This window comes from Harmonia axyridis, chromosome 1 (assembly GCF_914767665.1).
Source record: "Harmonia axyridis chromosome 1, icHarAxyr1.1, whole genome shotgun sequence".
Classification (NCBI taxonomy): Eukaryota; Metazoa; Arthropoda; class Insecta; order Coleoptera; family Coccinellidae; genus Harmonia; species Harmonia axyridis.
In genome coordinates, this window is record NC_059501.1 from 66,473,724 (window position 1) to 66,486,961 (window position 13,238).

The window sequence follows — 13,238 nt, forward strand, 5'->3', positions numbered from 1 at the left end:
AAATTTTGATTGTTTGTTTCTAACTCTAAAAGTTTTCGTTTTTAGTATAGGGTTAGCTTAAGTAACCCCCCTCTTGTTATATGTACAATTCACTGAAATAATAAAAAATATAGGTTGTTATTCGTAAATCTTAAGTTTGACTTCGAGTTGTCCAACTTAATGATCTCCTCATAAACGTTGGTTTTGTACCCAGGTAAAGGCATACTGCTGAAATTGTCTTCAAATAAGCTATCTAATCATGCAATAATTTACTGGGTGTGCCATTCGAAATAAGAAAGTAGTAGTCTGTTTTCGGTATAATTAGAAGCTGTTTCAAACTCCAATATGCAAACTTTCAGCACAAAATTATGATAAGTTTCTCTTTAAGTCTAATAGTCAATAAATCACTCTGTAGTCTGTATAAAGAAATGGGCATATTTTCAAGGAAACGACTGCGGAATTTAATGTTTGCGTAACATGGTAACGACCAGGATCTCAAAACCAGTTTCATCTTAAACTTTTTCAAAGTTTCTTTAAGATATCTTAGGTGGACAATACAATATATATTTTTATATCTCAAGATTTATAATCCTATTTAATCTATTTTTAATAAATCTATAAGTTCACAATTGACGTGAAGCCATCAATTTAATGGAAAATGTAGCATTGTTGAAATTGATATTCAAGAAAATGAATAAATTATAATCATTTTTTCACTCTTGCAATTCCAAAAATCAATTCCGCAAATCTAGGGAAAATTGTTGATAAAGTTTTTGAACCCACCCAATTCATTGAACCTACATAGAAATGTCATTGTCAAACCGCATGGATGATTCTTTAGATTTCTGTGTAAAATTCAGTGAATTTCTATGGGATCCTGAAAATTGGGATTGGCGAAAATATTCCTAACATTCTCAGGAATATTTAATCTGGTGGTCGGTGGAATCGAACAATTGAAGCAAGAAAATTTTACCAAGGGTATTAAATAATTTGGGGACAAAAATTATATTATAATACATAAATATAAAAGGTGAGTAATTTCTTAATCATCGCATGTGCCAAGCTACTTCGTCTGTCAATCGGCCTTCACGAAATTGGATAGGTTTACTTTAATTTGTTCGACTCACTCCATTAGATATTTGCTAATATTCAATTTAATTGAGCGAACTCAGTTCGTTGTAGAATTTTTTTATATCAGAAAACTTCACTTTTGGAGTAATTTGATTAGGTAAGTATGACAGGAATAGCATTTTCCAGAAAGATTTAATGGATACATATTATGAGTATTTATCAATTATCATCACTGATTTGTTGATCATATTCTATAAAAGTTTGACTGCTTTCAGATGTCTAGCTCAGCCCATAAACATCGTTACAAAAATGCAGCACTTGATAGTGTGGAGCTACGTAGACGAAGAGAAGAGGAAGGTGTACAACTCAGGAAACAAAAGAGAGAACAGCAACTGAACAAAAGACGAAATGTTAACATTAACCAATTGGTCCCAGATGATATGGAGACTCATCAGGTAAATTCATACATGAAGACTACATAGAATATAACCTGTTCTCTTAACTTGAACAAGTTCTAAGCTTCTGAGTGGCCTCTCAGAGACCTAGGAGAGTTGAGGTAGAAAATTGTGAACATTAAATTAAAGTAAACAGTGAATTTAGGACCTTATGACAACCTAACTAGTAAAAATTTAGAATGCACATTTTTTTCAGTCTATCTTCTAAGGAGTTTTAATTCAAGTAAATGCAACTCTACATATATTAGAAAAAGCATGAAATTCTTGTGCAACATACTCGATTAGTATCCTTTGAGCAAGCTGAAGATTGTTTGGAACGAAATTTGATATGGGTATCAAATTTCATTTCATTTTCAAATGTCTCAATACATACTATCAAACAAAAGAAAAATTCATTACTTGTCAACTGATATTTATGTAGTATATGTTTTTATGTTGACATTTTAAATAATGGTAAATAGCTTCAGGTTATTTCTTACTCATTTTCAATCTTTGAATTTGATATTTCAAGATTTTGCATCAAGTTATATAGCATTTCGATTTGGATTGTGATGAATAAAAGGCAAGTTTCAATAAACCGAGCATTGCCATACTGAATTCTTCAATTTGTTAGGTGGAAGGGGATTCTACAGCTCAAGGTGGAATTTCAATCACCCACGAGATGATCCAGCAATTATTCAGTCAAGATGAAAATGAGCAATTAGTGGCCACACAAAAATTCCGTAAACTTTTAAGTAGAGAACCCCACCCACCCATTGAAGAAGTAATCAAGACTGGAATGGTTCCAAAATTCGTGGAGTTTTTGAAGAATACAGGAAATAGTACTATTCAGTTTGAAGCAGCTTGGGCCTTGACTAACATTGCCTCTGGTACTTCTCAGCAAACACGAATTGTCATTGAGGCAGGAGCTGTGCCAATTTTCATTGCGCTGTTGGGAAGTGAACATGATGATGTACAGGTTAGTTTTGCCTAGATTATAAATATCAATCCAAATCTTTCCGAATATACCCAATCTAATCAAGAATACTTCTCCATTGTTTCACAGGAACAAGCAGTATGGGCACTTGGAAACATTGCCGGTGACTCTCCTGAATGTAGAGACCATGTTTTAGATGCAGGAATATTACCACCTTTATTACAGTGAGTTTTTTCTGTTTATACATCATTTCGTGACGCCTTTTTTCATTATTTGCAAATTAGTAAAATAGGATTATTGCAAGGGTAAAGATAATTTTTAAATCTTGAGTAGATCATGTCAGTGAGGTTAGGTTAGGTTAGGTGAGGTTAGGGGTAAATTTTCAACTATTATCCTGCTGTGGATATGATCACTGAATTTTCTGAGCATCTTTTACATATCCATTTCTGTGTTTGACTCAGTCAAAATGTAAGGTCAACCAGCATTTTTATCTTTCTGATGTGACAATTTGAAACACAAAGAACTACGTCCATTTTATTCTTCTTTATGTTTTGTTGCTTGTATTATTGTATTAAAACAAAAAATGTGATATTAATCTCCCGAAAATGTATGAACGACTTCAAACGGCAAATATTGGTTGAGTCGTAACAAAAAATCACATGGAATGTAGACATAGAAGCAGCTAAAAAACAATCCTAGAATTTCGATGGAAGTAATGATTTTGTTATAAAAATACATAAGGAAAGATAGGATATTCAATATTATTCCAGAGAACACCCATGTCCCAGTGGAGGAACGGTGCAACAATAAATACAAAAGCGTGATTTAAATATTTTCAGCATAGAATTTCCGAAAAATAGGATATTCGACATTATTTCAGAGAACAAACACTCATGGCCCAATGGAACTGTGCAACAATCAAAATATCTGCGTGGATATCGAGTGAATGAGTGTTCTCATTGAATGGCGAAGTGGGGATGGTCACGCAGGCGATATCTTATCACGCAGATATTTCGATTGTTGCACAGTTCCATTGGGATGACCCAATGGAATACTCATGAGAGTATTCTCTGGAATAATGTTGAATATCCTATTTTTAGGGAACTCTATGCTGAGAATATTTAAAATGAATAATATGGATAATGATTCTAATAATATAATTGTTATCATGACTGACAAAAAAGAAAGAGCCTCATATGCCTATCGGCTGTAAAATTTGATTTCAATAATTTGTGGTACACATGATAATTGCCACTTGGGAAATTATCAGAACCTTTTATGGTTTTTTTTTAAACAATCTATGATATCTCATTTTCATCTCATTGATAAGTCTTCAAGTTCTGGGGGTATCTTATTCTAAGCAAACCTAGACATGATTAATAAGATCAGGTGATGATGGGACCCATAAAGACTGTCTTGTTGAGATTTAAGATTGTGTGGGGATTTATATGATTATTCTTTGAAGTGTTGTCAGATTGATTCTGTCTGATGAAATAGTGGCGATCTGCCATCATGGAATGCCATATTTTTACATCCAAATCGAGGCAGAAACATATTAAGTCGACGCAAAGCAGACCGACGCGCAAAAATCTGGAGCACTATAAGGGAACATATTACGACAATTTGACGCTGGTTGACGGCGACCGATCTAGATGATCTAGATTTTCGTGAATTCATCGAGGCAATTGACGTGTTGAATTCGAAACATGCATAGGAATACATAATTTGACAAGAGTATGGAATTCGCCAGGTTCCTCTCTATTCCGTGTACTGAATATTTTCTGTAGGGACATTGTAGTAACAAAGCTAAAGCTGCTTCTTCTTACTCCTCATCAGAAGAACTACTGTATATTTTCATTATTGTGTACTCGTAATAATTTGAATAATCTACATAATTATCATTTTTGCTCTATACCAAGAGGCCAAATATTGTGTATACAATCGACGCCTCGTTCTGGTCTAGCTAGCAGGGCCAGTGTAAGGGGTGAAACAGTGAACCGACTGTTTCAGGCGCCTCTTTTCGAAGAGCGGCAATTTAGCTCAGATTGTGGCCGCCCTTTCATATTTCTGAAAAAATATAGTCTAGATTCTTAAAAACAACATCAGGTTGGTCCGCTTTTCTGCGTTTATCAACATTCCCTGCAATAAAAATCTCCAAACCGTCTTCACTAAGCCGCAATAAATAACACATGGTAACCCAACCAATATAAGCAGCATTGCCTATTACCCTAATTGAATGAGGGATGGAATGTATTTCACAAAGACGAAAAACAACACTTCGATTTACGTGGAAGTTGTTTACACATTCAACATATGGAAAATTCCTACGATTCTGCATTCGAAACTAGTTACTGATGAATGCTAAATGTTTTCAGCGGAACATATGTTTTTAATCCCATTTAGTTTTCGAAGCTTTGCATGCCTTACTGCCCTTTGTATCTTGTGGTGTGATAGGTAATATTTCATCGATCGTCTTGTTTCTGCTTGTATGTGTGTTGGTACCAGTGGTACCACATTACTTTTACTCCCTTGCCAATACCCTTCAACTGTATCACTTCACCAGAGTAGTTGGTTATGTTGTTCAACTGTAGAGAGGTAGTACCCAGTGTGAATGCTTTGTGAAAAATTATTATTATTATAGAACATACACTTAGAATTCAGATGATTTCGAAATTTCTATGGTTACCTGTAAATCTTCCCATTTATTTCTAGGTTATTAAGTAGTTCAAACCGTCTTACAATGACAAGAAATGCTGTTTGGGCGCTCTCCAATTTATGTAGGGGGAAAAATCCTCCAGTAGAGTTTTCCAAAGTTTCTCCTGGTCTTCCAGTACTAGCACGGCTGTTATTCCACACAGACTCGGATGTGTTGGCAGATGCATGCTGGGCTCTCAGCTATTTGTCTGATGGACCTAATGAAAAAATTCAGGTACACAAATCATCCGTTCAGAACTAATATTGCATTTACACCTCCTGGGAAAAGGAATTGAGGTGTATAAATGTATATATTATTTCGTATTCTTACCAAACAACAGATAATCACGATTTTCTCTAAAAAAAATTATAATTTCAGGCTGTAATAGATGCCGGCGTGTCTAGAAGACTAGTAGAACTCCTTATGCATCAAGAAACCAATGTGGTATCAGCTGCGCTCAGAGCAGTTGGGAATATCGTTACAGGAGATGACATACAGACCCAACTGATTCTGAATTGCTCTGCCTTGCCATGTCTGTACCACTTGCTTTCTTCTCCTAAGGAATCTATAAGGAAAGAGACCTGCTGGACGATAAGCAATATCACGGCAGGAAACAGACAACAAATCCAAGTAAGATTTTGAACGAATTTTTTATGACCTTATTATTATTTATTATACATTATTGTGCTTTTATGCCTGAAACTGAGTCAATAAGAATGCAAGGTTCAGAAAAACATGGTTTTGTTTTGTTACTGAGGTGAATGTCAGATGGGATTATTTTACAGAACTAGTGCAGTAAAGTAGTACTTTACAGCTTCTTGTCCAAAACAGGTTTTGTGTTGGCTAGTGATGGCGAGGCATTCCGTCACCAGGTGATCGGAGTTTCTTCCTCCTCCCCATTCTCATGAGGTGTTTCCTAAGGCGATGATGCCTTGTGAGGAATCCAGTGAGGAGGTGGTTGTATATTCTTGCTATGATACAGATACTTCTTGGCTCTCGCAGTATCAAAGTTTCGAAAAAAACTTTTTGTCCTACTTTTTCGTGAAACTCAAGTTGGTCTAATCAGATTCTGCATAACTGTTTCCGTTCAAGAGATACAGGGTGATTTTGGAAATTGATAATTTTCGGACCCCTCCTCTATCTCCGAAGTTATTAGAATTAATGCTGAGGTAAAAACTACGTCTGAATCTGAATTCTGCGTAGAATCCAGTGGCGTACTCAATATTTTTTTTCGGGGTATGGTTTTGAAGATTCAACACAAACCTATATTTTTTTTAATGGAACACCATGTATATCATTTCTTTGTTGAATTCGTTATTTTTTTCCCTCCAAAATGATGTATGATACTATGTAGGTAGGATGTTCAGAAATGTTGAAAAAACACTAAAACATCAAATAATGATGATATTTTGTAAATGGACCATGAATTTTCTATGTTTCAATAAGAGGATTATTACTTTCGATATTTAAAAGTAGTAGGTCATTGATGATACAAACATCCTTGTTGTAATTATGGCTACTATGCATTTAGGAGCATTGTTTTATCAAGTAGGCATTGGAGGGAAAAAAACCAATCTAATCTAGCTGTCATCGCTATGAATTATTGTTATTATTATTGATTCTTCTTTTATATGGGAAATCCATTGCCCATTAACAAAAAATCGTCATTATTTGATGTTTTAGTGTTTTTTTCAACATTTCTGAACATCCTACCTACATAGTATCATACATCATTTTGAAGGGAAAAAAATAACGAATTCAACGAAGTAATGATATACATGGTGTTCCATTGAAAAAAATATAGGTTTGTGTTGCATCTTCAAAACCAAACCCCGAAAAAAAATATTGAGTACGCCATTGGATTCTACGCAGAATTCTGATCCAGATGTAGTTTTTACCTCAGCATTATTTCTAATAACTTCGGAGATAGAGGAGGGGTCCGAAAAGTATCAATTTCCAAAATCACCCTGTATCTCTTGAACGGAAACAGTTATGCAAAATCTGATTAGACCAACTTGAGTTTCACGAAAAAGTAGGACAGGGACGTGAAAACCGCAAGGCTCTATCTTGAATTACAAGCGAGAAACCTAGCTCTCTCACCCAAAATGGGATGCTCTGTACATTTGTCTATGCTACAGATAGGTTCCGGGCCGATGAAAGGAGTTTGTGCTCCTTTTCTGGCAAGTGTGTTGACCTCTTCATTCCCTCTAATTCTCGAGTGGCCGGGAATCCAGACTAAAAGACCTTGCTATTCTTGCTCATTTCATTGAGTTTTCTTTGGTACTCCAATACCATCTTAGAATCGATGACATGTGAGTTCAGTGCTTTGATTGCAGTCTGACTGTCAGAATGTATCGCTATATCACATTTGTGATAGTTACTTTCTAGGTTAATTTCTACAAATCATTTCATTGCAAGTATCTCCGCCTAAGAGACAATATTGAGCGTTTGGTACCAGTCCGGAATACTTCACCACTAGTGCCCGTAGTGGTTTTGGAACCATCTGTATACCATTAGATGATATTCTTTTTGAAAACTGGGATTATGGACTCCCTTTCCCAATCTTCTTTTCTACTTAGTATCGCTGATGGTATTTAATTGGTCAGGGAGGACCAGGCTCTGTGATTCCTAATTCCTTCATTGCCGGTATCTTCCCTAGATTGTCTTAGAGTGCCCCCATAGGCCACTTTCTCTATCACTAGATGAAGAGGTGTGAGATCTGTAATGATCTCCAATGCCCTAGTTTGGAAGATTATTATTATTATTATTTGATTTGAATCAAGGACATGGTCCTGTGAGATTCAATATACATAAAGAGCATTACAGTCATACGAGCAGTTGGGCACAAGAGAAATACATAGCAGTGTTTAACAGACATATAGAAACAAACAAAATATGTAGGAAAAGAAAAACAAAAAAAATAGAGAACAATGATGAAAGCAAAGATATTCCAGCGTGATTAAAAAAAAAGAAAAACTAAATATCGTCATATCGATTTTTAAAACTGTTTATAGATGGAGCATTCACAACACTAGGCGGAAGGGAATTCCAGTATTCAAAAATCCTATTGGGGATTCTCCAATAGCTCCAGTGATACAAACCTTTGTATTTCTCTTGCCGTTCTGACTTGCTCTGTTATGAAAGCCTAAATGATAAGTAATTCAGATCTTGCACTCTTATTAATAAACTAATTGTTAATTATCAGATCCATATATTTATACAGCTTCTTATGTTTCTTTCCAGGCTGTAATTGAATCTAACATATTCCCTTCACTGATAGAAATTTTGAAGAATGCCGAATTCAAAACTAGGAAAGAGGCTGCTTGGGCTATTACAAATGCCACATCCGGCGGCACCCCTGAGCAGATCCGTTATTTGGTTGAGCAAGGATGCATCAGTCCACTTTGTGATTTGTTAACCATTCTTGACACGAAGATTGTTCAAGTAGCTTTGAACGGTTTGGAGAATATACTAAGACTAGGAGAACAAGACGCCAAGAATCACATGGGCCAAAATCCTTATGCTGTGCTCATTGAGGAATGCTTCGGTGAGTACAAATATCAGGAAAAAGTACAAAGTTTACGTTTTTTCATTGTCAGGTTTTTTTGTTATATTGTGTTTCATAAATTCCTCTTTTATTTTTGAGGTCTTTAATTTCAATAACAATCTACCAAAGGAATATTTAATTGTGTAAGGCAATTTTGGATAGTTCCATATTCTGTAATATTTTTGAGTCAATCAATGCCGGGAAAATGAGAATACATTTAATATTCACAGGAAAAAATACTCAATATTTCAGTCGTAACGAGTTGAGATTGTGAGAGCAGAGGAAAAATAACATTATCAAACTTGGTGAAAAATTCCTAGTTGATCGCTTCGTCATAACCGTAGAAAATAAAATTCAGGCAAAATAATGAAAAAAAAAACGTTTCAATGACAAAAGATTCCCGTAGAAGGAGAGGAATTGACTGTAACATAAGAGTGAGACACTTGATGTTTACATCAGCTGGCCAGAGACGCAACATAGTTTTGATTGGTTCTGGATATTGAACTAATCAATACTATTCTATCATTGGTTGGAATTCAAACTTCTTTATCCTCTCCTTCATGGTCACGCACTGCACAATCGCCATTATTGTATTATTATATCGATATCAAGCTGTTAACAAATTCTATGGTGATAGCCTCAGTAGAACCAAAACAACGAATTGAAATTCTTAATATTTTTGTAATAATATTGACTTTTTATTTGTGAAATAACAACGCAGATGATTTTTGTTGAATTCTAAGAGGATTGCATCATCAGAACCCCTTATCTAGATAAACTATTCGAACCTCAGAGTAATAAACATAGATAGAGGGAGCATATGTCATTTTCAGTAAGCAAATTTTGTCCCCAACATGAACTATCAAATTCGACATGAAGCGCGCGGAAATGAAAACATATCAGTGATAAGATATTTCACTCAATTCGCGAGTTTCTCCACAAAGAACGCACTTCTTATGTTCATAGTGAATTAAAATTTCATATTAGGTAACTCAAAATATATTGAAATAAATACCTAAATATATCAGAAATTCAGAAAACAAACTTCAAGCGCGCCAAACGACGTGAAACAACCGATGACACTAGGAGAGCAAAAGTTGCCAATCCTTGGATTTTATCAGGTATATACAGAAAATAATAAATATCCTACTTATTATCAATTCGACTATTAGGAAAAATATTGGATTCCAAATATTCAAATTTGCATATTTAATCGGGAGTCACTCTAATAAATATATTTCATTCAATTTAATATACATTCATAGAGATATAGTAAAATTGTGGAATTGAAAATATATCACAATCCAACAACGTAATCTAACCATGTTGAGACATGTAAAAATTGCGTATACTCCTCTATCTTATGTTTATTACATACTATGGGTATGGTCCATATATCACCTTGGTTACTATGGTTAGTAAGTTGGTGGTCCGTATATGTCAAATTCCTCAAAAACCGGTGACTATTTCCTCAAACTTCAGTGAGTTCACTGTCACCATAGCAACTGTTTTTTTATTCTGGTTAGGTTCGGTAACCACGCCTATTCCGTTGGAAGTTTTCATTTCAATTTCAGATTATTGTTTATGAATATTTTCCATGACATTTAATGCTCAAAAACTTTATTATTTTAATTATGAAACAAATACCATTCAGAGCCATTAAGAACTATTAGTTATTTACAAATTAAAAGAGATCAACCATTTATAACCTACAAAATTCTGTCAATGAAAAAATTAGTTGACCATTGACAAGTGTCTAAGATGCATAGAATACCTGGTGTGTTTACTGATTCGATATTGTTTCAGACTTTTTGAGAGACCCACCTGTTGCTTTGGTGGTCTGCTTCACCAGAGTGCTGTAAGGTGGCGCTCTTTAAAATTTTTCGAATTCCCGCATCTGCCCTGGTGCCGTTTAAAAAAGAAATACTGATTTTAGACACTGCAAACATTCACAATAAATTACAATTCAGTTCATATCGAATTTTTACTCAAATGAATGGAATATAATGACAGACCATAGAATATAAAATATTATTGTTCTATACTCAAAGTTCACGACAAGAGCGTAGAAATAGGGGGATACTGGGGGTAATTACACGGTGCTCCTAAATTGGAGATATAAATGAAAATGACAGATTTCCAGATCAGTTCAAGAAAAAAAGTCCTATAACATGAGTCCCCAAACATTTAGTTTTGAGATACATGTGTTGAAGTTCAAGTTATTTTCTCGTATAACCTTCCCTTCACAAGATATTTAATATGAATTGGCCATAGATATTCCAGTTTAAAGTTTTCACTATGTGATATGCTAATTTTGAATGCAAATCTACAGGGTGATATATTTTCTGGAAGGATGCCTGCTTCCTTCCTCCAAAACTATATTTTGGTGAATGGCTGTTAGTTTAGAAAAATGTAGAAAAAAAACTCTAGTCCAGTACTACACTTTTTGGTTTGTTATATCTGCTATCGATTTCGAGAAAAATCTCTAGTAATCCTCAGGAAAATCCGAATTATTATAAAGATCCAGCTAGTAAGCTCTAATGAATGCATTAATTATAAGTTTTGGTATTTATTTACCTAATCTGTAGCGAAGATTAATAAATATTTGATAAACTGTACGACACACTAGAAACAACCTGTATATTGAAAGCAAAGCCTTTGAGGGCTCATATTCATGAAACTTCTTTTTCTCAAAATTATCCAAGTAATTTCTCATTTTCCTTCGTAACTTTTATTTGAGAACAAGGTAAGAACAACCGAATTAGTAACAACAAAAATTATTTCGAGTAATTTGGTTCAAACTTCATTATGAAACTTTTTTTTCTAACATTACAGATATGAATAAAAGTTGTCGTCAAAAATTTTTTTTTCGATTATCCCTCCCCAAGAAAAAAAAGATCTACGCCCTTGGTTCACAAGTGTCGAGAATTGAGAGAAATGTCAAATTCAAACGATGTATGCGCCATCTGAAAAGCCCGCTATCCCTCGAAATCAAGTAGGTATAAATCTCCCGTTTTGTCTGAAAGTTTTACAGGTATAAGTAGACACACCAGGTATTCTATGCATCTTACAAGTGTCAAGCGGTCCGTAAATAGGAAGCAGGTTACCTGACACATTGAAAACCACCAGTAATTCTCGGCGATATACGGACCATACCCTATATGATTCGAACCCAATGACATCTCATACCTCTATACAGTTCTGTGGTCTCCAACTGAGCATGAATGTCGAATGCTCGAAATTGAATTTTATTGATATATTTATTATTTATAGACATTTTTTTTCCGTTTTTAGGTTTGGACAAAATCGAGTTCTTGCAATCTCACGAAAACATTGAAGTTTATCAGAAGGCGTTCGACATAATCGAACATTTCTTCGGTACCGACGAGGAGGACGCCAATGTGGCACCATCTGTTGATCAAGAACAACAACAGTATCACTTCAGTTCTGACCAGTCGGTCCCAATGGGCGGATTTCAGTTCTAGGTCGCACTACCTGTCGCTACGTAAAACAATTCTGTATAAATCCAATCAGCCCGCACCCTTATACAAAACGAGAGAATGCGTTATGAAAGAGAGATAAAGAGAGAATGTGGAAGATAGGGTTGACTGTACAGTCATCAGATTGACTTCACGACAAAAGGCGATTACTTTTCAAGTCAATATTTGCCGAGAATATGAGAACGCATTTAGAATTAAACGACGAACGCATAAATGAGATGAAGGTGTATTTTAAATGGAGTATAAAACATTGTCTCTTCTTTTCGATCATGTTTCACCTCATCGGGATTAATTACTGAAGGTAATATGGAAAAAATTTGACGTCAGTTTAGTTATTTGTTGTCTCTTTGTCACACCTTTTAATCTTATTTGTTCTGTTCAGATTTGGCTGTTAGTTTTTCAAAAGTTGCAACCAGTACCAATTTTTATTATTTTTTAAGTATTGTAGATAAACATAATGTGTAAATACCCGAGAATACTTGAAATTTCTGAGAATGAATCTTGTTCATGGAAGTAATAGTAACACATGTTTTGTTGTTGAATTTTTTTGTTAATATCGATAGAGTTGATGAAAATAGGGTGATTGTAAATGAATTTATGATTTATCCAAAGTTTCTTTTAATTATTCGTGTTTCATGTGATTGGTAACCTTTCGATTCCTAGCCAGAAAAAAAACTGAAGATCCGCGTTTATGTCTGGTGAAACTATTTTCTTTATGTTATATGGAAAAAAAATTTGTAATTGAATTAAAATTATGTGATTTTTATAATGTAACTTGTGTAAAAATTCATTATTTGTTAATAGTTTGTAAAATAAACTAACTTTAAGATTTACTTTTTTGTCTTGAATCTTCTCTTACCTACACAATTATGTATTTTAAATATGCGCTACACGTTAAAACAATAAGGCTATCCAGAATACCTTATTCTAATACAACTTGCAGAATGGGCATGTATAATCTATTGGTAGTTTTTCGAATTTTTGGATAAACTAAGAAGATTTCAGCAGTTGATTTTTTTCCTTGAACGATTTCAAAAAGGTTTATTATTGGAAATAATGAAACAACATATTCTAA

At 34.4% G+C, this 13,238-nt stretch overlaps 1 protein-coding gene across 2 annotated transcripts; it reads left to right on the plus strand.

Annotated features, from left to right (window-relative positions):
- The first annotated feature begins 826 nt into the window (after positions 1-826).
- On the plus strand, positions 827-12,996 carry LOC123670970 (importin subunit alpha-7). 2 transcript variants are annotated; one of them, XM_045604579.1, is made up of 8 exons: positions 827-1,009; positions 1,326-1,505; positions 2,119-2,463; positions 2,551-2,645; positions 5,134-5,350; positions 5,495-5,746; positions 8,360-8,663; positions 11,958-12,996. In XM_045604579.1, exons 2-8 carry the CDS (start codon positions 1,326-1,328, stop codon positions 12,146-12,148), a joined length of 1,584 nt encoding a protein of 527 aa, XP_045460535.1. In that variant the 5' UTR covers positions 827-1,009; the 3' UTR covers positions 12,149-12,996. The 2 variants fall into 2 exon arrangements, with proteins under 2 accessions (XP_045460535.1, XP_045460536.1); XM_045604580.1 differs by lacking the exon at positions 827-1,009 and adding an exon at positions 1,061-1,207.
- The last annotated feature ends 242 nt before the right edge of the window (positions 12,997-13,238 follow it).

Excerpts from the sequence above, each read along its gene's own strand:
- LOC123670970 (XM_045604579.1), top strand. The coding sequence starts at position 1,326 with ATGTCTAGCTCAGCCCATAAACATCGTTACAAAAATGCAGCACTTGAT. Across the intron at positions 1,506-2,118 it reads ATGATATGGAGACTCATCAG|GTGGAAGGGGATTCTACAGC; the intron begins GTAAATTCATAC and ends TCAATTTGTTAG. Across the intron at positions 2,646-5,133 it reads ATATTACCACCTTTATTACA|GTTATTAAGTAGTTCAAACC; the intron begins GTGAGTTTTTTC and ends ATTTATTTCTAG.